This window comes from Tachysurus fulvidraco, chromosome 6 (assembly GCF_022655615.1).
Source record: "Tachysurus fulvidraco isolate hzauxx_2018 chromosome 6, HZAU_PFXX_2.0, whole genome shotgun sequence".
In the NCBI taxonomy this organism is placed as follows: Eukaryota; Metazoa; Chordata; class Actinopteri; order Siluriformes; family Bagridae; genus Tachysurus; species Tachysurus fulvidraco.
Window position 1 is genome coordinate 23575281 of NC_062523.1, and position 24444 is coordinate 23599724.

The window sequence follows — 24444 nt, forward strand, 5'->3', positions numbered from 1 at the left end:
GGGAGACTTGTTGGCTTCAACAATGGGAATATCTAGGTCATTGTCATCTTTCATTTCAGGATCTGGCCAGCCATTTTTTTTAGTGTAATTGTGAAGCACTGCTGCAGCAATTATCACAATACAGCAGTTTACATATAGCATTGCAGACTTTGTGGACTATTTTGCACACTTTTGGTTCACTCACACCACACAAATCTCCTGTTTCACAATGGAATGTTCCACATGCCAAAAACCTCAAGGTAATCAGAATTTGTAAGTAAGGAGGGATAGGCATTCCCCTTAAAGAGTGACATGAAAGCCTTGGTTCAAGCAAAATAATTATGTCAGCTACATTTTGTTTGTACATATGAAAACGGTCAGGAAAATGTATTTCATCAAACTCATTCAGTGGGTTGATCCTGTCTATAATTGCCCACCGATCTGGTCTTGGTGGCACCCTTTCATCATCATTAAAATGGTCCAAGAAATCCATTTTCTTCATTTTCTGATGTCAACCTGAAGGTCAAAATCAGTTAATCTGAAGTTAAACCTGCCTCTGGCCAGGTTTAAATTATGCCATCACTTAAACCCAGACTACCTCTGATCGTCCTTTAGGAAAACTGACTTTATAGTTTAAGACTAAGGAAAGTCTGAGACTATTTTAAACCATGTCTGAGTGTGCATTTAAGTCTAAGATTAGTGTTAATCCCTGTCTGGGAAACCGCCCCAATTTGTGTATGTATTTATCCCCAATGAGCAAGTCTGAGGTGACTCAGGCAGCAGTGGCAAGGAAAAACTCCCTTGAATTGGTAAAGGAAGAAACCTTGAGAGGAACTCAAAGGAGAGCCCATCCTTGTATGGGTGACACTGGAGGGTGTGATTATAAATATACAGTTAAACAAATGTTGTATTGGTGTAGGGATCACATGGAGTTCAGATCTCCTCTTAGTATCACAGAGTCCAACTGGAGCTGGTAGATCTGTAGATGTCTCAGTATTCTCACAGAGTCGCCTCGTCTCATTGGAGGTCCAAAATCTTCATCTCACGGAAGACGATCGGAGCTGGTACAATGTCTGGATGCCTCAGGATGGGTAGAAAGAGAAAAGAAGTGGAGAGGGATCAACATATCTGCTGTTCATGAAAAAATGCGCAAGTCTGATGTAATAGTGCAAAATATTATAATACCATTATAATATTATGGTAATAGAGCACAATAAGAATCTAATAGTTAAGTAACTATTCTCACCTGAAAAGAAAGAAAAGAAAAATAGAGGGACTGCCCTGACTCCCCACCAAAAAACACAGAGGGGGAAAAAGGAACCCACTCTCAAAGACAAAATGGCACCCCCACCCCTACTGCCAGTGAAACAGTGAGCAATATTTACAGTGATAAATAAACAAATCCAAGGGAAAACCCAGCTCAGAATCAGAAACAGGCAGAAGTCAAAACCAGAACAGGAACTATCAAGAAACACAATAATCACTCTCTCAACAACATTGCAATAAACAAACCACTACTAACACCCTCCACCTTCTTCTTCTGCTTCCTCTTTATATAGCAGATCAGTGATAAGGTCATCGAAACGGGCTCAGGATCAGAGCCGGCTAAGTCAGCCTGGAAACTCTTGCCTGGAATCAACATGCACACAGACATGTAAAGAACACAATACAATCCACAAATTCATGGGTTGTAGGTATCTAGTTGTAGATCCACAAAAGATGACTGGGGAATCTCAGCATATTTATCTCTAGCTCATCTGAGGAAAGAAATTATATGATTTTAGTGATTATTCTGAGCTGAAGCTGCTTTCAAAAACAGCAGTAATTTGCACTTCAGTGATTTGCTATTCAAATTTTCCTCCTCTATGTTTGACTTCCAAATGGCACATTGAAATGTGTTTGCCCTGTCAGCTTGAATTTTCATCCTGACAATGTTCACTCTATGGCCTTTCCCTGTCAAGCACAGTGACACTAGTTTATCAAGGGCAAGTCTGAGATCATGTTTGCAGATTAGAACAGACAGAACTTTCAGCATCATCTGGAACCTAACATATGAGTTTCAAATGCTGCATATATATAGTTTTTTATGAGACCAATTTTTATACCAAGGATACAAAGGAATATTTATATTGTATGACCTTTCACTGTAATAGAGAAACATAAATAATAATATTAACTGTGATAGGAACTAGTAAATTTTCTGGAACAAATAACATGAAAATACATACCACATGATAAATAATAACTCGTGGCAGTTCGTTTATACTGGTATTGGTGTCAAATCTCACGTGTTTATAGGGTTATAATGTCTATCAAGCAGTTGAACAGGTTAAAACCTTAGCCACTCCCACTTTTGCCTATATACTACTATATATGGGTAACATGATTAGGTGATACGTTCAGTGTACAGTCTTTTTATTTGTAAAATTCTTGGTATCAGGCTTGTTATCTCTGCAACTTATTGTACATTGTTACAAAACAGACATAGTACAGCACATAACGCAATGGTTTTCTCATCTCAGCCAAGTATTCCTATTCAGTTTTTTTGGTAATCAGTCCTAATCAGTCCTATTACATCAGTGTTTTCATTACTCTCTTTTAGACAAGGAATTTACAATTCAAAGTCTTGCACTAAGTAAGGCTAAATCTGCTGGAATATACACTCATCTGTGAGATATATACACTCATCAGTGACACCCATCAAGCATCGTGTCCACGACGCGCACCAATCCAGTTACGACATCCTTATTATCCGACCATTTAAATTCCCATTCATAGAGCCGTTCAGCGCTTCGCTGCTGCCGCGATCTAAACTCCCTCCTCCAACCCCGACTCCACCACGCCGGAACCCGTGTTCGGTGTACCAGTTACGTCTTTAATCTCCACATATTTATCTCTCTCTCTCTCTCTCTCTCTCTCTCTCTCTCTCCCTCTCTCTCTAATTATTTGATTATCTATCTATCCATTCATTTATTACTTTCCAAAAAAGTTTTAATTGAGCTTATCAATACTATGCATGCTAGTGATTCGGTCTATTCTATTTTCTAGTCGCTACTCTCCCCGCTCTGTCCATGCATGCGCATGGATGGGCGCGTGGATTCTTGCACAGAACAGACCCATACCACCAACACTAACTGTATGCATATCATTTAATTCCCTTGTGAAAAAGTGGTCCTGACAGAATTGGAGTAATTTTGAGGTCCAGCCCTTCAGTAGCTATTTTTGAAAAATCAGTCTGCCATCACAATAGTTGGTAACGGGAAATCTGGCACAACAAGGAGAGAATTATTATTTTTTTTTTAAGCTGAAATCAAATCTGGATTTAGTTGATCCTACAGCTAATAATTCATGAAAGAATAATTTAGTTTCTGCAATAATAACAAAATGAATGAAACAAAGGATGAAGTTTAAATGTTAATAAATGTATAAAGATTATCTGGTATATACCTGCTCTCTATTGCATGTACAGTGTACATGCCTAAAAATTCCTGAATAGCACAAAAATAACCAAATCACTAAATGTTGAATTAGTATCCATTCTCCCTGATGAGCCAGAAGGGGTGGAGTTTCCACAAAGTTAGTACAAATGTGGATGCGTAGTTCCTGTATTTCAAAATAGAAGAGTCCCCTACACCTTTCTAAGAAGCTCACTTTGGAACTGCACTTTTAAACAAAGATGACAACATATTCAAAGAGAGGTATACCTGTAAGCTCGGTAAGTATTTATGGGTTATAACTAAGTGAAACTACAACCAGCTATCATTTTTGTATAGTGTAAATTAATTTGAATAGAATTGTATATTCGCAGGTTACTTTTTATGGCTAGAACTTTAGCACTGTCTCATAAAGATAAATAAATATTACATTGTTGATAAATAAGTGAAATTAAACTAAATACTTTGACTTGAATAACTGCCGCATACCTAGTATGTATATCTAGTTACAGTGTAGTTTCTCTGAAACTAATGACCATATGCCTCAGTAACTATCACTTTTATTTCTTCGTTACTATCCTCAAACAGTGTGATTGTTTTTAGGCAGGAATGGGCCTGTTCTTTTTAAGCTTTTAAAGCCAACCAACAAATCCATTTCTTTAATCCTACACTTAACTGGTGCTACTGATACCTAAAACTGTAAAGTGTTGTCCTGTCAGTTACAAAAGTTTGCAGAAAGAGGGTGTTTTTGGGTAACTGTTTCAATAAAATTTATATGTATTTTACTGTGTGCTGAGCAACATCATGCCCAATATGTACAAAAACAACATGCAAATTTTCGGAAAGAAAAAGAATACATTCACGGTCAACACTTGGCTACAATTCAGGATCAGGCTATAATTCAAAATCCTAAAACTTGAACAGACAAGTTTTTGGAATCTTAAAGAACTCTTCCAACCTGTCTTCCTTTAACCTATGATCACCTTTCTTACGAAACAGGGGGTGGGTGAGATTCATAAGAAAAAACGAGAAGCGACATGCTTTTATTATCATTTCTTTATCACTTTTTTCATTTAGTTTGTACGTTCTTCTCAAAACACTGAGAATTTTCAAAAGATATTATATATGTATGTATAAATGAAATAAATCTTCAAAAGTTACTGTAATGAGGTTAAGGTACTTGTTTATCATATTCTTTTCCTTCTAAAGGTAAGTCCACAGTATCTGCACACAAACTCTACTAGCCACACCTGGCCCTTCAGTGCAGTAGCAGAATTGATTGGTGAGTCAAAATTACTTTTATAAACCTTTATTGTTTTCTGGACCATTTTGCATAAACAATTGGAATCTTTCACATTCTAGATTATAAGGAATTTTCTGGCTGCTTGCGTTTTAGAGATTAACCCTTTGGTTATCCCTTTTAGAGAGGAATCCCACACCTCCCACTCACAGCCCTTACCCATCTGGACACCGGGAGACACTTGACTAAAATTCAGATTTTAACACTATAATTCCCTTCTGTATACACTATTCTTGTTTTGAAACTGTCAATCACAGCTCACATTTATAAAACACATTTAAAGTTGCAAGGTTTACTCAGTTTCCTTTGTGTCTTGTTATTTTCCAATGTGAAAATGTTTTCTTTCCTCTTGCTGTACTCTCCTGAGCAAATTCTATTCTGATGTGACTTCTAAGACTGCCTTCTACAAAACAACATATTTTCTTTTCTACTTAACCCCCAGCTTCTCATGAACCAACCTTTCTTTTCTGCTAATTCTGCAAGACCTTCACTTCTACCCCTACTCCTATACTGTAGTATTCCCCTTCTTTTTCACTTGCACATTTTACTAAGCTAGCAACAGAATAGATCCTGCAAGTAATCTTATCATGCAATTATATTACCTGTCCACTGGATCATGGACGTGATCTCAGCATGTCTGCAGACACCTCATAATTGATTGCTGCTCATAAGTTTAAACTTAAACTCAGCAAAACATAACTGCTGTTCATCCCAATCAATTCATCATCATGAAAAGATATTTCAATATTCCTTAATAACTCACTGATCTCACCTTTAATCACTGCGTGCAACATTGGGATTAACATGGACAATCAACGTTTCAACAATCAACATTTCTTCTCATATTGATCCGCAAAAGTATCAGAAAGATTTGTCCATTTCTATCTTCACTGGCCACTAAGATGCTGTACTTGTTCAGACTAACTTTCTGCCTGTAAGTACTGTATGCCTCTGAGAGCCATTTAATCTGCAACTAATCCTAAATGTAGCTGCATGAGTTTTTCCCCACACTAACCCATTGCTACACTCCCTCCAGTGGCTTCATGTAGCTGACTACATCTGAAATTAAACAATGATAATTGCCTAAAAGCAACAAATGGACCTGCACCCACTTACCTCAAAGCACTCATCACACCCCACATTTCAACATGCTTCCTCTAATTTTTAGTACTGCTTGACTGTTTCCACCATCTCTCAGGGTACAAGTTATGCTTCAGACTCTGTTTTGTTTCATAGATGGTGAAATGAACTCCCCCTAAATGTTTATACAGCGGAGTCACTGGTTCTTTTCAAATGATGTCTAAAGTCGTACCTTTTCCTGAGGTATTTAAACACTGGTTAAAAGTGTCTGCCAAAAAATGTCATCTTGCCTGCTCTTGCAAAGTTGATCATCTGACCAGTACCTGTTTTACTTTTTGAGATGTTTTACATTTGTTTGATTTAAAAATAAACTCAAAGCTAACATACACTTGTGGGGATGGAGAGAAAGTGGGTAGATGTATAGAAATTGGACAGATGTAGAGAAAGCTATTGGCTGGACGAGGGGTGAGGAGTGTAGTAAGTTATAACAGTGAAGCAGAGTAATTGTGGAAATGTCAGAAGAGGAATTCGATAAGAGGATATTATGCTCCTCAATAGAATGCCTGTAACATTACTGTCACTTTGTGGGAATATTTAAGTAAAATACATGGAAGTGCACAGAAGCAGGTTGGGAAACCACGCTTGCAGTCTTGGCTGCTGGCCCGAGTGCTTATAAGAGTGTGGGCTGGTGGCCCTGAATTTCCTGAGCAGGCCGCCACAACGTTACAAATGCAATAATAGGTGTTCTTCTTGAATACTGAGTGAATTGCAATGCTTCTTGAATTCGCCAACTTCTTCGGTGCTTCATTTAAGACTTTATTATCATAGCTCTCCCTCTTACATCCTTCCTGTGGGCAGCCCCATGTACTTGGCTTGGCCTGGATTCAATACCTCATTGAGTGGCAGGGGTATAAACTTATAAGCAGTTTATTATTATAACATATAAGAGAATAGTAGGTATGGAGGTTCCTCTTTGTGGTCTAGCCAAAGTATGGACTCCATTTCCCATAACACATTGCAGTCTACAAAAAAGGGAGCACTGATCATTTCCCACAATCACCTGTGATTTCAACATTAGAAAGACTTCTGATTGCAATACACCTATTTTCAACTGTTATAGATTCAGGGTGTACCTTTATTGTATGACTTTTCATTTTAGCTACTTAACAAAGTATATGGTCAGTTTCCTGTCCTTTACCAAACCATTTTGTTTCATCCTTGCCTGACCCATGTATTTTTTTTTTTTTGCTGACCCTTTGAACAGCTACTTATTGATTGCCTAACCTGAGCATGTTTACCTTTTTGAGATTACGTTTAGGATTAGTCTGCTATTAAAAAAACTCCAAGCAAACCTGCGTATAGCACATAAAATATTTATTTAACCCTGACCTGCTGAAAATGGGAAAATGGTGAGATAATCCTTCACTCTATCAAGCTTTGTATTCTGAAAATGTAAGCTTGTTTTTAATTAAAGCATTAACTACATTTGTCTACTGTAGGTCTGTCTTAAAAGACACAAATTTAGCTTACTACCTAAAATAGTCTACCACCTCACAGCACCATTATCTTGAGTGCAAGTGTATTAGATGCCATGCAATAGACTGACATTTGTTCCAGGGTGTAATCTTAGTCACACATCAAAATTTTGTCCTGAACAGAATAAAGAAGAACCTTAAGTTTTAAAGCTGTCTAAAAATGTAAGTAACATTAGACAATATTTGAATTTCCTCCTTTTTTCTATTGGCAGACAATGCTTATGACCCAGATGTCAATGCAAAACAGCTCTGGATTACAAAAAGTGTGTTTAAACACCAGGACTGCCTCATCTTTTTGGATAATGGAAATGGCATGGACTATGAGAAGATGCACAAAATGCTCAGGTGTGTCAGGAAGTTTGTGATTGTCTGTCAGATGGCAAATATATATTTCACATTTATAATTTATTAAATTTTGAGTCTAAACTAACTATGTAAAAAGTAATCAATTCCTCATTTTACTGACAGAGCTCTCTCTCTCTCTCTCTCTCTCTCTCTCTCTCTCTCTCTCTCTCTCTCTCTCTCTCTCTCTCTCAGTTTTGGCTTCAGTGATAAGCAGCAGTTAAAAAAACATGTTCCAGTTGGTCTTTACGGTAACGGTTTTAAGTCCGGCTCCATGCGCTTGGGAAAGGATGCCATTGTTTTCTCAAAGAAAGCCGACACCATGTGTGTGGGTCTGCTGTCACAGACTTACCTCGAGAGGACAGGAGCAGAGATTGTCCAAGTTCCTATTGTCTCGTTCACATACACTGGACAGACAGATATCCTTTACCTAGTAACAGAGTGAAAGATGGATCAATTTTATAGGAATGGTGTACAGAAATATTGAATATAAAATTTGTTTTACAAGAGACTTAATCACTGCAAGAAATTAAATAATGATTAAAAACTAATAAAAAAAAAATCAATGAATAGCCAAAACCTAAGTGCTAAGTTCTTCAGTTTAGTAAATTTATATTAGTACATTTTATGAAGTAACTCTGATGGATTATTCAGTGTTCAGCAGGTAAAAAATATTGAAAAAGAATTCACCATTTTTCTCAGAAAAATATATTTCTAAAGGTGCTGTTGACAAACAATCAAAATAAATACGTTTGGAAATTAGGCGATGTGTAAATAAATGGAATGACACAGGGAAAAAATACTGAACACTTACTGAAATGTATTTAATACGTTGTACAAAAGCCTTTGATGGTAATGACAGCTTCAAGATGCCTCCTGTATGGAGAAACTAGTCACATGCATTGCACATGTGTGATTTTGGTACATTTCTTCACAGTCTTCAAATCTTTAGGGTTCCGCGGGCTTCTTCTATTTCTATTGGATTTAAGTATAGTGATTGGCAGGGCCATTCTAGCAGCTTTACTTTCTTTTCCTGAAAGCAATTACAAGTTTCCATGGCTGTGTTTTTGGGATCATTGGCTGAAATGTCCACCCTTGTTTCATCTTCATCATCCTCATACATGGCAGCAGATTTGTATCAAGAATGTCTTGGAACATTTTTATATTCATACTTCCTTCAATTATATGAAGTTTGCCAGTTCCATATGCTGAAAACAGCCCCACACCAGGATGTTTCCACCTCCAAACTTCACTGTTGGTGTGGTGTTTTTATGGTTATGTGCAGTTGTTATGAGAGCCATGAGGGGATTTGCTGCACTTTATCATCAGGACTCCATTTCCTACAATTCATTGCACCACCAACTCAGCACACCTGTTTCCTGTTTGCAATCACCTGGTCTATTAAAGCTCACTCAGAACTCTCTGATGGCGCGAGGTATTGTTAGCGCTGTCTGCATACTGAGCGTTTATTCTGTTCCGTCTATTGCCTTGTTTTGACCTTGCTTGTTTATCGTGTTTACAAATGTTTGCTACCTGCCCTGACCCACGCACGGATTATTGACTACGGTTTTTGGATTCCTTTGATGTTGTTTGCCTGATGTGTGACCCTTGCCTGTTTTGGATATTGCCTAATAAACCAGCATTTGGATCTAACCTGTTTCACGTGCGTGACAGCAGTGCTGTTTGTTCTCCAAATATGGAGTGTATTATGTTAACCAACGAGTTAAATTTTGGTCTCACCTAACCCAGACTATATTCTCTCAATATTTCACAGGCTTGTCTAATTGTTGTGCAGCAATCCTTAAATGAGCCTTAACATGCTTTTTTTCAGCAATGGAGTCTTGCATGGTAAGCATGCATACAGGCATACAGGCTAGTAACCCACTGTACCTGATAATGCCAGGTCTTTCTGAAGATCTCAACAAGTGGTCCTTGGCTCTTGGGAAACTTTTCTGATAATTCTTTTCACTCCAATGTCAGAAATCTTGCGATGAGCACCTGGTCATGTCCAATTCATGGTGAAATGATGTTCTTTCCACTTCTGGATTATGGTCCCAACAGTGTTGACTGTAACATTCAAACCAATGAAACCTCCTCTAACCAATGCCATCAAAATATTTTGGAACAATAAGGTTGAAAGAGCTCTTTGCTTTTACCCATCATGAGATGTTTCTTGTGTGACACCTTGGTAATGAGAGACCTTTTCATAGGCCATCAGTTGGGATTGAACCAGCTGGTATTCATTTCCACTGACAAATGGGTAGGATTGCCTTTAGTTACTGAAAGATTTCAGCTTTTGTCTTGACTTTCCATGAATTTTGCACCTCCTATTCTTGATGTGTTCAATGCTTTTTCCATGTCATACCATTTTATTACACATGACTTAATTTCTGAACTAATTTGCTTTGTTGTTGTTTTTGTACGGACTACTTGGGTTTTTACCGACATCTGGTGAAACTTTAATGTCAACAGCACCTTTAGAAATATATTTGCTGAGAAAAAATGTGACGTGTTCAATACTTATTTTACCTCACTGTATATAGTAAAATTAATATAAACTAATGTACTTATGGGAGTGAGAAAATGTGCTGAAAATGCTGGGCCTGCCAATAGGATGGGAGTTTAAGAGGACAGAGTTAGAAAGGTAAATAAATACTTCATGAATGTATAAATAGACCTTTGTGTTCTTTGCTCCTTAACCTCACTGCTCACTCAGTGCCGCACCAGAGCATGCAGAGAGTCTTCGAGATATCCTGGCACATTCTTTGTTTAACACTGAGGAAGAACTGTTTTCTCAGTTCAAAGTTATTGAAAGTCTTGCGAAACTAAGTGGAACCTGCATCATAATCTGGAACCTCCGCAGGTGAGTTTTATTTGCCTCAATATATATTTATATGAGAACTCTGTTTATTTTAAGGATGTGGATACTGGAATTACATTTTACTGTAAGAGAATTTTAATATAAATATAAATGATTAATATTGAAATACTGTAATATAGTCAATGATATGAATGTGACATGTCACTTGAAATTTACTACCCTGCTCTAAATTTACTATTACTACTGTTGGAAATTTTTGGAGAGCCACCCTCCAAGTGGACATATGCCAGGGGTGCATTACAGCAAATTAATAGTCAATAATAGATAATAGTCAATAATAGTCTTTCACACTTAATACTAAAATAATTATACTTAACACAAATTTTATAATACTTAATTATTAATACTTAATACTTAATACTAATTAATTAATCACACTTTAAACTTTATACTTAATACTATTTGAATTTGAATAATAAGAAAACTTTCCAGACCTGGATGAGAATGAGCAAAACTCTTTATTGGTGCTGATCAGCCACTGCTTCCATTGGGCTCAAGGAGGACAAACTTCTAAGTCGAAAGTATCAAAGAAAAAACTCAAACAGTGCATCCCCATGCCACCCAAAAAGTTCCCCCACAAAAAAGCAAGCAAGCAGGAGCAAGAGCGCCCCCTCCAAAGGAATCTCCTCAATATATACCCTGGCACCTCTAGATGCGTCTATACCTTCTTACGTCAATCCACCTGACCCGTCTGACTTTTCTCCTGACACTACAGAATTACAGAATTGCCCGTGGCCCCCCTGCCTCATTTCCCCGAAAAACAAGTCTGCCCTTTTACCGAAAATTAAGTCTGGCCTGTTGTTGTTGTTCCCGCCGACTCTCTGAACTTCTGCATTACTAAAAATATGCTGCGTTGACAAAACTATTGTCCAATCTCACCAATCACCCTTTATACAATTACAATGAGTGAGTTTCTCTCTATCTTTTTCTATGTTTTGTATATGATGATTTGATATGATATGATTTCTCCGGATTATACGCCTATATACACATATACACACACACATATATATATATACGAAATGATTACCTGCATTGTATACCTATACTACATGATTACCTGTGTTAGTACTATGATTATCTGTATTGTATGCCTATACTATGTATGGTTATCATGACAATCACCTATAACCTATTCGCCCTACACTAAATTAATCACTTCTCTACATATAACCTAAAGATATTAAAGATATAACTAATCAGCACAGTGATAATACTCAATTCCGCAATCACCTACCATCCCTATGATATAGGAGTTCTGATTTATGATATGATTAATATGATTATGACATTAGCCGTAGTTGACTTACAAGTAGGGTTTTTTATCTGGTTATTAGACGTACTGCAATATTCCTTAAGCTAAGCTTTTGCATTTTATAATGTTGTTTTGCATATATGTGGAGATCTGTTTATGCTGACTCCTTAAATTTGCTAGACTTATGATCTCAGTCTGTCTTGTTTGTCCAGACTGGGCCTGCACATGCATTCTATTTTAAGCCTTAGTTCCTCTGTTCTCTCCTAAAGGACAGGTTCCCCTTCTTCTTGTTTTTCTCAAATTCTCAGAGTTTATAACTTCAATAAACCCAATAAACCACCTTATTTCTGTTAACACTTGTCTCGAGGTATCTAACACTATATATATACATATATTATATTATAATCATATAACTCATATAGCTCAACACTATTACAATATCTGGCCTACCCCCATATGTCCTACAACATCAATTGTAATAGTTCATATAATAAGAGCACATATCAAGATTTTTTCCAACACTACCTTATTTACTACCTAACTTCTGAAGAATACAAACAATATTATTAGTTGTATGAAATTACAACTAATAGAAGAATAATTTCTTACCTGGTTTTAACCTCCAATTATTGTACTGCAGAAAATCTTCAGGAGAATTAGAATTTGATTTCTCGAAGGACCCCAAAGACATCCGGATCCTTGATGATGTGTACAAGAACTTCAGGGAGTCAAACAAGCGTCAGGCTCAGGAGAGCATGTCAGTGCCTGAGAGTGTTTATTCACTACGGGTGAGAGTTATTCAGCAAATATTATATGAATGTTGATTTGACTGAGTTTACTCGTCATTTCCCGTGAAAGAGGTCATTTTAGAAAACCGGGTTTGCAATTTCATATATTAGAAATAATATACCTGGCTGGAAACATGGATTTAAGTGTGTTTTTTATTTACAATCCAAAACATTAAAAATTATTATTAAACTGAGGTTCAACATCAGAAAAACAATGTAGGAAAATCAATATCAAAGTGAAATGAGAAATCTGAATTCTAAACCAAAGATTGTCAGCAGGGAAACAATGACCAAATGCACATAGAATATACAAAATGTCAAAAAGAATAACGAAAGCAGTCTACATTTACCAGACACCCTTATCCAGAGTGACTTAAATTTTTTTATTTTGAGCAATTAAGGGTTAATGGCCTTGCTCAGGGGCCCAGCAGTGGCGGCTTGATGGGCCTGGGATTCAATCTCATGACCCTCTGATCAGTAAGCTAATACCTTAACCACTAGGCTACCACATCCCCAGATTAGTACACAGTAGATGTAAAACGTCCACTTATCCCTGTTTAAATGGGAGGTTTTTGTGTTTAGTAAGAGATCAATTACATACTGTGTACACTCATATATAATGAGGTATGCAGTGGTGCTCAGAATGAACCAATGACATTCACTATCGTATTTAATGGTAATGATCCTACATCTGTTGTGAAGTGAATTTCAATAATCCCAAGCAAGAGATTAGCTGATTCTGTTGGCTTTTCTTTAAATAATTTGGTTTCTGCTTTATTGAATCTGTGATCCACAAAAAGCTTAAAAAGAATTTATGGGATCTTAATGTGAAAAAGTATTGATAAGAATGGAGTATAAAAGAAATTCCAACTTTGGGGCAAAATAATACACAGTAAAGTCCATCAACAAATTGAAAATTGAGCACTGCAGTGATCACCAAGAGCAAACTGTCCCTTTATAATAGTTAAGAGACCAACAGCAACATTAAAGGAGCTACAGGAACACCTGGTCACTAACTGTATGAGATAACAATCTCATATTTATTGTTTTCTTTGAGGTAGGGTAGCTAAACAGAAGAAAAAAATACCCAAGATTGATATAAGTTCTAAAAGATTGACAATTTTGCAAAGAAATATTTTTCAATAAAATCGACTCTTTCATAAAATGTCCATATTATGTTTTTGCTATCTTTGCGTAAGCTGTTTTGTACATTTCAGTAAATTGCTGTTTTGCACAACTAAATACAATACCTCATATAACTGCTGCTACTATATTAAGTGTTCATTCGAGTACATGTAATGTAGAATATACAGTACATACTCTGGTCGGCACTGCTTTTGTGTATTGTCTTGTATTGTTTGTTTGCATTGTCTTTTGTCTTGCACTGTTTGCACCAGGTTGCACAGATGGACTTTATGTGGCTAGGACTAACTTACTTAAGTCCTTAGCTCTGTCTTTGTTCTATGTAGCACCATAGTTCTGGAGGAACGTTGTTTCATTGTGTACTTCACTAGCTATATATGGTTGAAATGACAATAAAAGTTTCTTGACTTAACTTATGCAACCTGGTAACCATTTTATTTCTCTTTAACATTTCTATTCCGTTTTCAACCTCATTTTGTTTCTACATTGCATTTTAACAGGTGTGTGAACACCTTTCATATACACTGTATATAGCAAAATGCAACATTTGATATGCAGGCGAGTGAGAATGTGCTATATGAATTGAAATGAGTTTTTCAGCAGCTCCTTCCCTTATCTGCAGGTGCAGTTTCAAGATGAAGTTTAACCAATGATCAATGTAAAGTCAAATAAAGTTTGATGTTTGTTTTTCTCTTGATCCAGGCATACTGTAGTATCCTGTACCTGATTCCAAGAATGGATATTATCCTTCAAGGGCAAAAGGTGGAAGCTCAGTCTATCACAACAACTCTAGCAAAGGCTCGTACGGACACATACAAACCTGAATGTCTTGTATCCTTCTACCAAATATTAAAGCACCAGAATGTAAACATATAACTAATGATACACTAGAAAAAGTTATTAAATGATTCAAATATTTTAAAGGTCATGATACTTAATTATTTGTGTCAGAAAAAGCCAATAACAATCACATTTGGCTACAACAAAAAGAGCATGGAGAACTACGGATTGATGATGTACAACAAAAACCGGCTCATTAAAGCCTACGTGCGTGTCCCCTGCCAGCGGAAGGTGAAAATCATCCAGTTTGTGTAATGCTTAATGCTTTATATCTCTTCAAACAAATCTAGAATAAACAGATTAACAGAGATGGAATTATGAAATATAGAACTACACTGGGGTCCAAGTCTGACCATATTAGAGATCTTTTATTGATTGATTGATTGATTGATTGATTGGTTTAAAATTGTAAATTGAAGAGTGTCAACAAGGATCAAAGGAAAGGTCTCCAAGACAGTACGTCGAGGTACGAGACCGTAGCAGTGAGTGAGACATGAGGTAGAGATGGAGGTAGCAGAGATGAGGATGTTAAGGTTCTCTTTAGGAATAATAAAAATGGACAAGATTAAGAATAAGCCCATCAGAGGGACAGCTTACGTTGGCTGTTTTGGGGTCAGAGAGGCTAGATTAAGGTGGTGCGGACATGTAGAGAGGAGATAAGAGGTTATATTGGGTTAGGGTTAGGGTTAGGGATGTTGGAGATGGAGCTTCCTGATAAGAGGTCAAGAAAAAGGACAAAGAGGTGATATATGGATGTGTTGAAAGATGATATGATGATATGAAGGCAATTGCTGTGAGAGTAGAGGATGCCGAGGATAGAGCTTGGTGGAAACTGATGATTTGCTCTGGTGACCCCTAACGGGAAAAGCCGAAAGTAGAAGAAGAAGATTTATTGATTTAAAATAAACAGGACCAAAAAAAATTAAAACTAAATTCTGCATCATTTCTATTTTAAATGCTTTGTACAAAAGTACTCATGCCTCATATCTTCTATTAAAGCCTATGTTCAGACAACACTCTGGTGAATTTGATTTAAATTGATCTAAAGTTTTGCACACACTTGTGAAATCCATTCCAGCTCTTTCATTAAAACAACACTGTCATTAAAGCAAAAATAGGTGAAAGACCAAATACAAAGAAACTAAATTCTACTTTTCATTCAAGTTGTTGTCAATAAAATAATTCGTAATGAAAATTGTTGTATTAAATTAGAAAATAATTACTATTTAGATGACAGTAAATACAGAACTATACTATATTCCCATATGATGATGGGTTCCCCTTTGAGTCTGGTTCCTCTCAAGGTTTCTTCCTTTACCATCCAAGGGAGTTTTTCCTTGCCACTGCTGCCTGAGTCACCTCGGACTTGCTCATTGGGGATAAATACATACACATTGTGAACTAAATCTATCTAATATTAATCTTGAATTTTGTATTCTATTAATCTTTATATCTTTTTTTATATTAACCTTTTGTTCTACGTTTATGTTCTGTAGAGCTGCTTTGAGACAATGTCAATTGTAAAAAGCTCTATACTGTGCAAATAAACTTGAATTGAATATACAATTGTATGGCAAAGATTTGAGCACCCCTGGCATAAGTTATGTATTTGTTGCTTAATTTAATGAAATTAAGTAAACTATTTAAAAAAAAAAAAAGCTATGTTTAGCAATTGTTAACATTCCTTAAGTAACAATTAAATGCACATAGCCCAATATGCAAAACTATTTACACTGAGCAGCCACATTGTTAAAACAACCTGCCTAATAATGTGTAGGTCCTCCGTGTGCTATCAAAGTGTCACGATTTGACATGGTGAGACAAAGGCAAGTGTGGATCCAAATGCAGTATTCCAATTTAATGAACAAAAAACGAGAAACAGGCAGGCAAAACAGGTCAGGTCAGGTCAGGTCAGGTCAGGTCAGGTCAGGGCAGAGAAGAGAAGAGAAGAGAAGAGAAGAGAAGAGAAGAGAAGAGACCAACAACGACTCACAACAGGGGAATGAACAAACAGTGTATATATGGTAAACAGGGACAATCACAAAGCAGAGACAATCAGAGACACAGACAAAACACCTGGGGAAGAGATGGAATGCAATTAGTGTCCATGGTAAGGAATGAGTGGGCGGAGCAAACAATTAACATCAGGGAAAGACGGCAGACAGAAACAAGGGGAAACACAGACAGACTCATTACACAAAGCATCTCTGACCCTTAAATGCATTGACACATCAAGACCTCAGAAGATATGTTGTGGTACATGTTGTGGTATCTGGCCCCAAGATGTTAGAAGCAGATTCTTTAAATCCTTTAAGCTGTGAGGTGGAACCTCCATGGATCAGACTGGTTTATCCATCAAAGGCCAAGTCAACATCATAAAATCCTTGTTATGTCCTCAATCAATTCCTGAACTACTTTCTAGCTTAGCAGGGATTCAATTTGAATTTGATTCAATTTGAAAATCATCAGTGTATATCAGGGGCTTTCAGAATGGTAGAGAATTCATGATCAGATTAGATTTTAGGTGTCATTTTATGAAGTATACAAAATAATTCTTATTTTATTCATGATATTTACAATGTTTATGTTCTGTTACCAGGGCAACCCCACAGGACAAGGAGTTATCGGGGTTATAGAGTGTAATCACCTCGTACCAACTCACAATAAGCAGGACTTTGATGATACTCAAGAGTACAGGTGTGTTTGAGTACAGTATAGTATACAATGAGTATTAAATGCTATTTTATAAAGTTTTTTTAACATTGATGTAGGTAAATATGCTGTATTGTGTTTGTGCAGGAACACCATGAAGAATCTAAATATTAAGCTTGAGCAATATTGGAGGAACTTCACTTATAGTCATCAAGCCTTTAACCCTGTTGATAATACTGAGTAAGTTTTAAAATGCCGTCTCTTTTCAACAGTTCCAATAATTATCACTGATATGTATGTCCAAATTGGTTGGAAGTTTAAGGAATTACGTTACATTTTCTACTGTATGTTGCTTCCTCACATTTTTTCGACCTTGCTACTCACTGGCAACTGAGTTGCTACTCACCTGTTCCAGGGCCAGATGTGTCTTATTCCAAATTTGCATATGGAATCTGTTGTTAACTATTGTGATATAATCAGGTTACTGCTATAATACGATGTGTGTATCTGTCCACTAGATGGCAATAGAGTGTGGAGTATGTGGGGATGCGGGGGTACTGAAGTCGTTGTAGCCTCGTGCAAGCTGAGCAGTGAATGTAGCCACAGCATGTTCCTGTCCGTTTCTTAATATATATATGTATATCTGATGTTAATAAAGAAAAGACATTAAGACATCTCAGAAGCTTTATTAAAACATCACTTGGTGTCAGAAGAGGGATCGCTATTGATGCGATGGCAAAGTTTCAACCTCCGGACAATTTCGACTTTAGCCACCCCGAAAGATGGCCAGAATGGCGCCAAAGGTTTCACCGCTACAGGATAGCCACTAAACTGGACAAGGACAAGGCCGAAGTGCAGGTCTGTACGCTGCTTTATTCGATGGGGAAAGAAGCGGAACAGGTGTATCAGACATTTACGTTCGGAGAGGGTGAGAATGAAAGAGAGGATTATGGTAACGTGATCAGGAAGCTTGATGACTACTTTGTACCAAAAGTTAATGTTATTCATGAGCGTGCACGATTTCACATGAGAGTTCAGAGGCCAGGGGAAATGGCAGAAGAATATATTCGCAGCCTGCATGAGCTAGCCAGTACATGTGACTTCGGGGCAGCAAAGGATGAAAACATTCGCGATCGGCTTGTGATTGGGATTTTAGACAGAAAACTGTCGGAAAAGCTTCAATTAATGCCGGATTTGACGCTCAAACACGCCATAGAGCTCGTGAGACAGTCTGAACAAGTACGAGGACACGTTAATGAACAAGCTGTGTGTGTTCGTACTCAAATCAGTGAAGTGACTGGTTCCAGAGGAAAATCACATTACAGTGGAAGAGGTAGACAACACATAGGCTCAAAACGAAATCAGGCCGAGCAAGCAACAGAATGTAGGTGTAAAAGATGTGTAAGAAATCATGGAAAAGGGGACATTTGCCCAGCAAAAAGTGCTGAATGTCGCGAATGCAGAAAGAAAGGTCACTTTGCTGCAATTTGTAGAACTCGGGCAGTCCATGAAGTCACCAAACTGTCAGAGGACAGCAACGTCACACACTTCCTTGGTGAGTTGACACAAAGTAATGATGCACATGGAGCATGGATGGTCACACTTCCAATTCAAGGCACAGACATAGACTTTAAAATTGACACGGGTGCAGACATAAGTGTACTTTCTGAGATGACATTCTCTGTTTTGAAGTACAAGCCACAACTCATGACTGCAAATGTGAAACTTGAGAGCCCAGGGGGAGCATTGCACTGCAAAGGACAGTTTAAAGCCGTCACAGTCTACAGAGATAAACAGTACAGCTTTGATGTGTTCATCGTGGCTGGCCCACACATACACAATCTTCTTAGGCGGGATGCAGCCAGTGCTATGGGCTTAGTGAAAAGGTTGGAAGAGCTTCGACCCAGTTCCTCGCCTGAACTTGGTTTAGTAAAGATCAAACCTATCAAAATCTGCTTAAGAGAGAATGCAGTACCGTACAGTGTTCACACTGCATGCCGCGTATCCATACCTTTACTCTCAAAAGTTAAAGACGAGCTAGAGAGAATGGTTAAATGTGGCGTTATTCAAGAAATCACTGAACCTACTGAATGGTGTGCCCCTATGGTAGCTGTTCCAAAGAAGACGGGGCAAATCAGAATCTGTGTCGATCTAAAGCAACTAAATAAAGCTGTCAAAAGGGAGAAGTTTGTGCTGCCTACGATCGATGACATTCTTCATAAGTTGGCACATGCTGAAGTTTTCTCACTCCTTGATGCTGCTAGTGGTTTCTGGCAACTGCCACTTGATCGGGAATGTGCAAAATTAACAACATTTATTACTCCTTTTGGGAGATATTTCTTCCGTAGGCTCCCATTTGGAATAACGAGTGCACCAGAAATCTTCCAGCGTGAAATGTCCGCAATCCTCAACGGCAAAGAAGGAGTCGCGGTGTTCATGGATGATATTTTAGTTTATGGCAACACTCCTGAGGAACATGAGCAGCGCTTGCAGAGAGCTTTGACGGTCATAGACCGGGCAGGTTTGCAGCTGAATAAGGAAAAGTGTCTACTGAGACAGAATCAACTCAAGTATTTAGGGCACGTCATAGACAAGGAGGGCATACGGCCGGATACAGCCAAAGTTGACGCTATTACACACCTGGACAAGCCACAGAACATCTCAGAACTACGGAGAATGCTGGGGATGATTCACTACCTGGGGAGGTATGTTCCTCATCTCTCAGATGTCATTCGACCTCTCAATGAGCTGTTAAAACGTGATGTCGTATGGTACTGGGGTCCTGCGCAAGAGGAAGCGTTTAATAACGTGAAACAAGTAATCACAGAAGCTCCTGTTCTTTCATTTTATGATGTCACAAAGCCCACAGTTGTCAGTGCAGATGCCAGCAGTTATGGACTGGGGGGCGTCTTGCTGCAAGACCATGACGGGCAACTAAAACCAGTGGCCTACTGCTCCAGAGTGCTGACAGATGCTGAAAAACGGTATGCCCAGATCGAAAAAGAGTGCTTGGCAGCCGTGTGGTCCTGTGAGAAATTTTCCCGATTCCTGTATGGACTGGAAAGTTTTGTGTTGCAAACTGACCATAAACCACTCATTCCATTGATCAATGCAAAAGATCTGGATTCAGTTCCCCTGAGATGTCAAAGACTGTTATTGCGAATGATGCGATACAATCCTGAGGCACAGTATGTACCAGGAAAACAACTGGTGGTCGCCGACACGCTGTCTCGACACCCTCAGCCCACCATTTCAGCAGAGGTTTCCGAATTAGTGCTGGACGTGGAGTCTTACGAGAATGCGGTCATTGATGCGTGGCCAATCTCTCAACCTAAGCTGGATTATGTGAAAAGAGAGACAGGACTGGATTATGAACTACAGATGGTGAAGAAGTATGTGGCTGATGGCTGGCCTAGATATGCAGCCAATGTCCCTCAAGTTTTGAAATCATACTACAGCGCACGTCATCACCTGTCAGTTTTCCAGGACCTTGTGCTCTATGATGATAGGATCATAATTCCCCAAACAATGAGGTCGGACATACTCCAGAGATTGCATAGCGGTCACCAAGGCATTGTGAAATGTAGGGAGAGAGCGAAATGCAGTGTGTGGTGGCCTGGGTTAAGCAAAGAAATCCAGTCGCTTGTTAATACCTGCAAAGACTGTCTGGAAACGAGACCTACCCAGAAAAAGGAGCCACTCCTAACCACTCCCCTGCCAAGCCGTCCATGGGAGAAAATTGGCGCTGATATATGTGAAGTGGATAAGCAGCATTATTTGGTAGTTGTGGATTATTTCTCGAGGTATATTGATATAGCTCATCTCTCGGACTTGTCAGGAAAAACGACGCGTGCTTGTTTACAGAACATGTTCGCACGGTGGGGCTGTCCCAACGTTTTGTTTTCGGACAATGGGCCGCAGTTTAGTGGACGAGCTTTTAAAGACTTTGCAAGAGACTATGACTTTCAACATGTTACCTCGAGTCCTCACTATGCACAATCTAACGGTGAGGCTGAAAGAGCTGTGCAAACAGCTAAAAAGATCTTGAAACAATCAGACCCATTTGCGGCTCTGATGAACTACAGAGCCACACCCATTCAGGCTACAGGTGTAAGTCCCTCACAGCTTATGATGGGTAGACAAATAAGAACCACTGTTCCCACTTTGGAGTCTAACCTGCAACCTGAGTGGCCAGATCTTCATCAGGTGAGGGAGTTGGATCGGAAAGCTAAAGCAAGCTATCGCAAATATTACAATAAGAGGAACAATGTTCGTACATTACCTGAGCTTTCGCCCGGTGCTTCCGTGGCAGTGAAATTGGATGATGAGAGAGGATGGATAGGATCTGGAACAGTACTTGAGAAGTGTGAGTCACCGCGGTCTTACATTATACAATCTGAGGCTGGATTACTTAGACGAAACCGGCGACATCTAATGCTTACACCCAGTGACAAAGGACTGACATCTACTTCAGCTTCACAAACTAAACTACAGCAAGAAACCAACAGTCCCGACCGTCTTGCAAATGAAGTGCTTAATGCTGTTCCGAACATTCCGGAGTCAATTGAACAACCTGTAATTAATTTACCTGAGTCAGAGTCTAGCCAAACAACAGTTCCTTCACCAAAGGTGGTAAAAACAAGATCTGGACGATCTGTCTTAATTCCACTGAAGTATAAAGACTTTGTGTAAATGACTTAATAAAATTAGCAAAAGAGGTTAAGTGGAAATGACATAAGAAAATGTGTTCAGCTAGACCCTGTATGACTTTGTTTAAAAGTTGTTAAATGTTATGTTGGTTCATGCAGTATTTCCTGTTACATGTTAAGTAACTCATAAGGAAGGGTGATGTGATATAATCAGGTTACTGCTATAATACGATGTATGTATTTGTCCACTAGATGGCAATAGAGTGTGGAGTATGTGGGGATGCGGGGGTACTGAAGAAGTCGTTGTAGCCTCGTGCAAGCTGAGCAGTGAATGTAGCCACAGCATGTTCCTGTCCGTTTCTTAATATATATATGTATATCTGATGTTAATAAAGAAAAGACATTAAGACATCTCAGAAGCTTTATTAAAACATCACAACTATCAAGTACTATGAAGTATAATGAGCTGGCACTGCCAGTGAATTAAGCAATTGTGCTAAAATATCAAAACAATCCATCAGATAAATAGCAAAAGATGAATTGTGGGCAAACTATTTGGTTCTTTCTTGAGATAGGCAATAAACTAGTGAGCTCAGGAACACCAAAGGGCCTGGACAAACATAGAAAACACATGGTGGATGACAGAAGAATCTTTTTCCTAATGAGTGTAATAAGGTGTAAGATATTTGAGATATATGAGCCTCAAAAACAGGAAAACCATATTAGTTTGCCAAAATACATCATTAAACATCATATTTTCCTGTCCAACATCCTATGGGCAGATGAAACAACTGGGTAGATGCATGGCACTCATTTTATTCTGTAGTCATGCATGGCTGCCAATGAACTAGTTCCTTTGTGTTTACTGTATTTATGTCATGGTATCAGAGAACATGTTGAACCAGACTAATTCACAGGTTATGTGAATGAGTCTGTTGAGCAGGTTATGAGCGATGACTTGACAAAGAGTTGACACAAGAGGACGGGTATAAATAGCAAACCACATTAGGAGTAAATCAAGAACAGGTGAAGACATAAGAGACATGATCACATGACCTTCACAATGAACAGCAATACACCCATCAGTGTCCCCTAATACTCGGGCAGGAAGTTGTCCCAGTCTCTGACAATTTACATGTCTGTAATTAATTTGTTTTTCTCAGAACTCGCACAGATGCAGCTCAGGTAACTTGCCCCAGGCTCTTGCCTGAGGTTTCTGATGAGGAACAACTTGGATGCCTGAAAACACACAAAGGGCAGTGAGTAACAAATCCTTCCATTTGTAATAAATCCTTTCATTTCACAATAATTTGGCATTAATGATCTATAATTAATACCTAAATCATTTATTTTCACCTTCAGAAAAAAGAGAACCCTGGTCCAGTGTCAAGATAAAATAGAGAAGAAATCCAAGCAAATAGATTTTGACAACAACATACCAGGGACATCAAAGTCCACAGTCTCACCTGCCATATTTAGCAATGATAGCGGTTATAAAATAGTAGAAAGAAAAAACATTAAAACACAAGCCAGCTCTAAACACCAACAGAACTTTGAAGTTCAGCTTCTTAAGGCCAAGCAGGAGATAAATCAGTTCAAAGTTAAGGTAAGAGATCAAGACATAGAACAAAAAGGACAAATTCAACATATGTAAACAAATTAAACATAATAATAAACATATCATAATAAATTGCAGTTATAGTTCAGTGAGTTTGTTTCATGCCCTGTTACTGCAATTGTTATATTGTACTTTTCTTTTTTTTTGTACAAAATTCTTACATAGGTGAACAGTCTAGAAGATGAGAAGTCCGCTTTGGCAAGCTGCTGTGAGAGCCTGCAGAATGACCGGTAAGGTCTCCATTATGCAGATCAACACAATACCAATAAAATCTGTATTATATTTTTATATGATGATATAGGTTGTGCAGTTTATATAACAACATAATATAGAGTATATTAGTACACAAGGAAGCCATACTTCAGTCCTACACTGCAATATGATAACTCATATTGAGTTTTTCTTCTTTGAAGCCTCAGATTAAGAGAACTCCGACAAAGTGTGGCATGTCTCCTGGTCAGCTTTGTCCCTGAAGTAAATCTTCAGCAGTTGGACTACGATTGTGATGCTGTTGATAAAATTCTTACTCAAGTTATAAATAAGATCTCCCCGACAGAGGCAGCCTCTACATAAAAACCCATATGAGGATGGGTTCCCCTTTGAGTCTGGTTCCTCTCAAGGTTTCTTCCTTAGATTCTAGAGTTTTTCCTTGCCACTGATAAGTCACCTCAGACTTGCTCATTGGGGATAAATACATATACATTTAAAAATAACAAATATTAATCTAATAATTATCTTAATAATTCTTATAAATATCTTAATATTGATTCATCTTTATATTATTCTTTATATTAACCTTTGTTCTATGTTTATGTTCTGTAAAGCCGCTTTGAGAAAATGTCAATTATACATGCACTATACAAGTACATTTGAATTGAATTGAAAAAACATAGTGGTGGATTAATTAATAAAATTAACCTTTTTATTACTACACACAAATAATTTTTA

The 24444-nt window shown here is 38.0% G+C and overlaps 1 protein-coding gene and 1 long non-coding RNA gene across 2 annotated transcripts; one reads left to right on the top strand and one right to left on the bottom strand.

The window, feature by feature from the left end:
- Positions 1 to 125: 125 nt before the first annotated feature.
- On the bottom strand, positions 126 to 11190 carry LOC113641045. Its single transcript, XR_007140815.1, has 2 exons — positions 10986 to 11190; positions 126 to 8100 (listed from the first exon to the last, which is right to left on the bottom strand). It is a non-coding gene; the product is annotated as an uncharacterized LOC113641045 (long non-coding RNA).
- On the top strand, positions 3553 to 24162 carry LOC113641041 (MORC family CW-type zinc finger protein 3-like). The gene is made up of 14 exons (XM_027143625.2): positions 3553 to 3694; positions 4623 to 4695; positions 7541 to 7673; positions 7866 to 8089; positions 10383 to 10533; positions 12447 to 12594; positions 14440 to 14568; positions 14689 to 14808; positions 17177 to 17274; positions 17377 to 17469; positions 23042 to 23137; positions 23241 to 23484; positions 23662 to 23726; positions 23910 to 24162. The coding sequence occupies exons 1-14, from the start codon at positions 3656 to 3658 to the stop codon at positions 24067 to 24069; spliced, it is 1773 nt and encodes a 590-aa protein (XP_026999426.2). The 5' UTR covers positions 3553 to 3655; the 3' UTR covers positions 24070 to 24162.
- The last annotated feature ends 282 nt before the right edge of the window (positions 24163 to 24444 follow it).

Bases quoted from the DNA above. Each gene is read 5' to 3' on its own strand.
- LOC113641041 (XM_027143625.2), top strand. From the start codon at position 3,656: ATGACAACATATTCAAAGAGAGGTATACCTGTAAGCTCG. The intron at 17,470-23,041 runs GTAAGTTTTAAA...TGTTTTTCTCAG, and splicing joins AACCCTGTTGATAATACTGA to AACTCGCACAGATGCAGCTC. The intron at 23,727-23,909 runs GTAAGGTCTCCA...TCTTCTTTGAAG, and splicing joins GAGAGCCTGCAGAATGACCG to CCTCAGATTAAGAGAACTCC.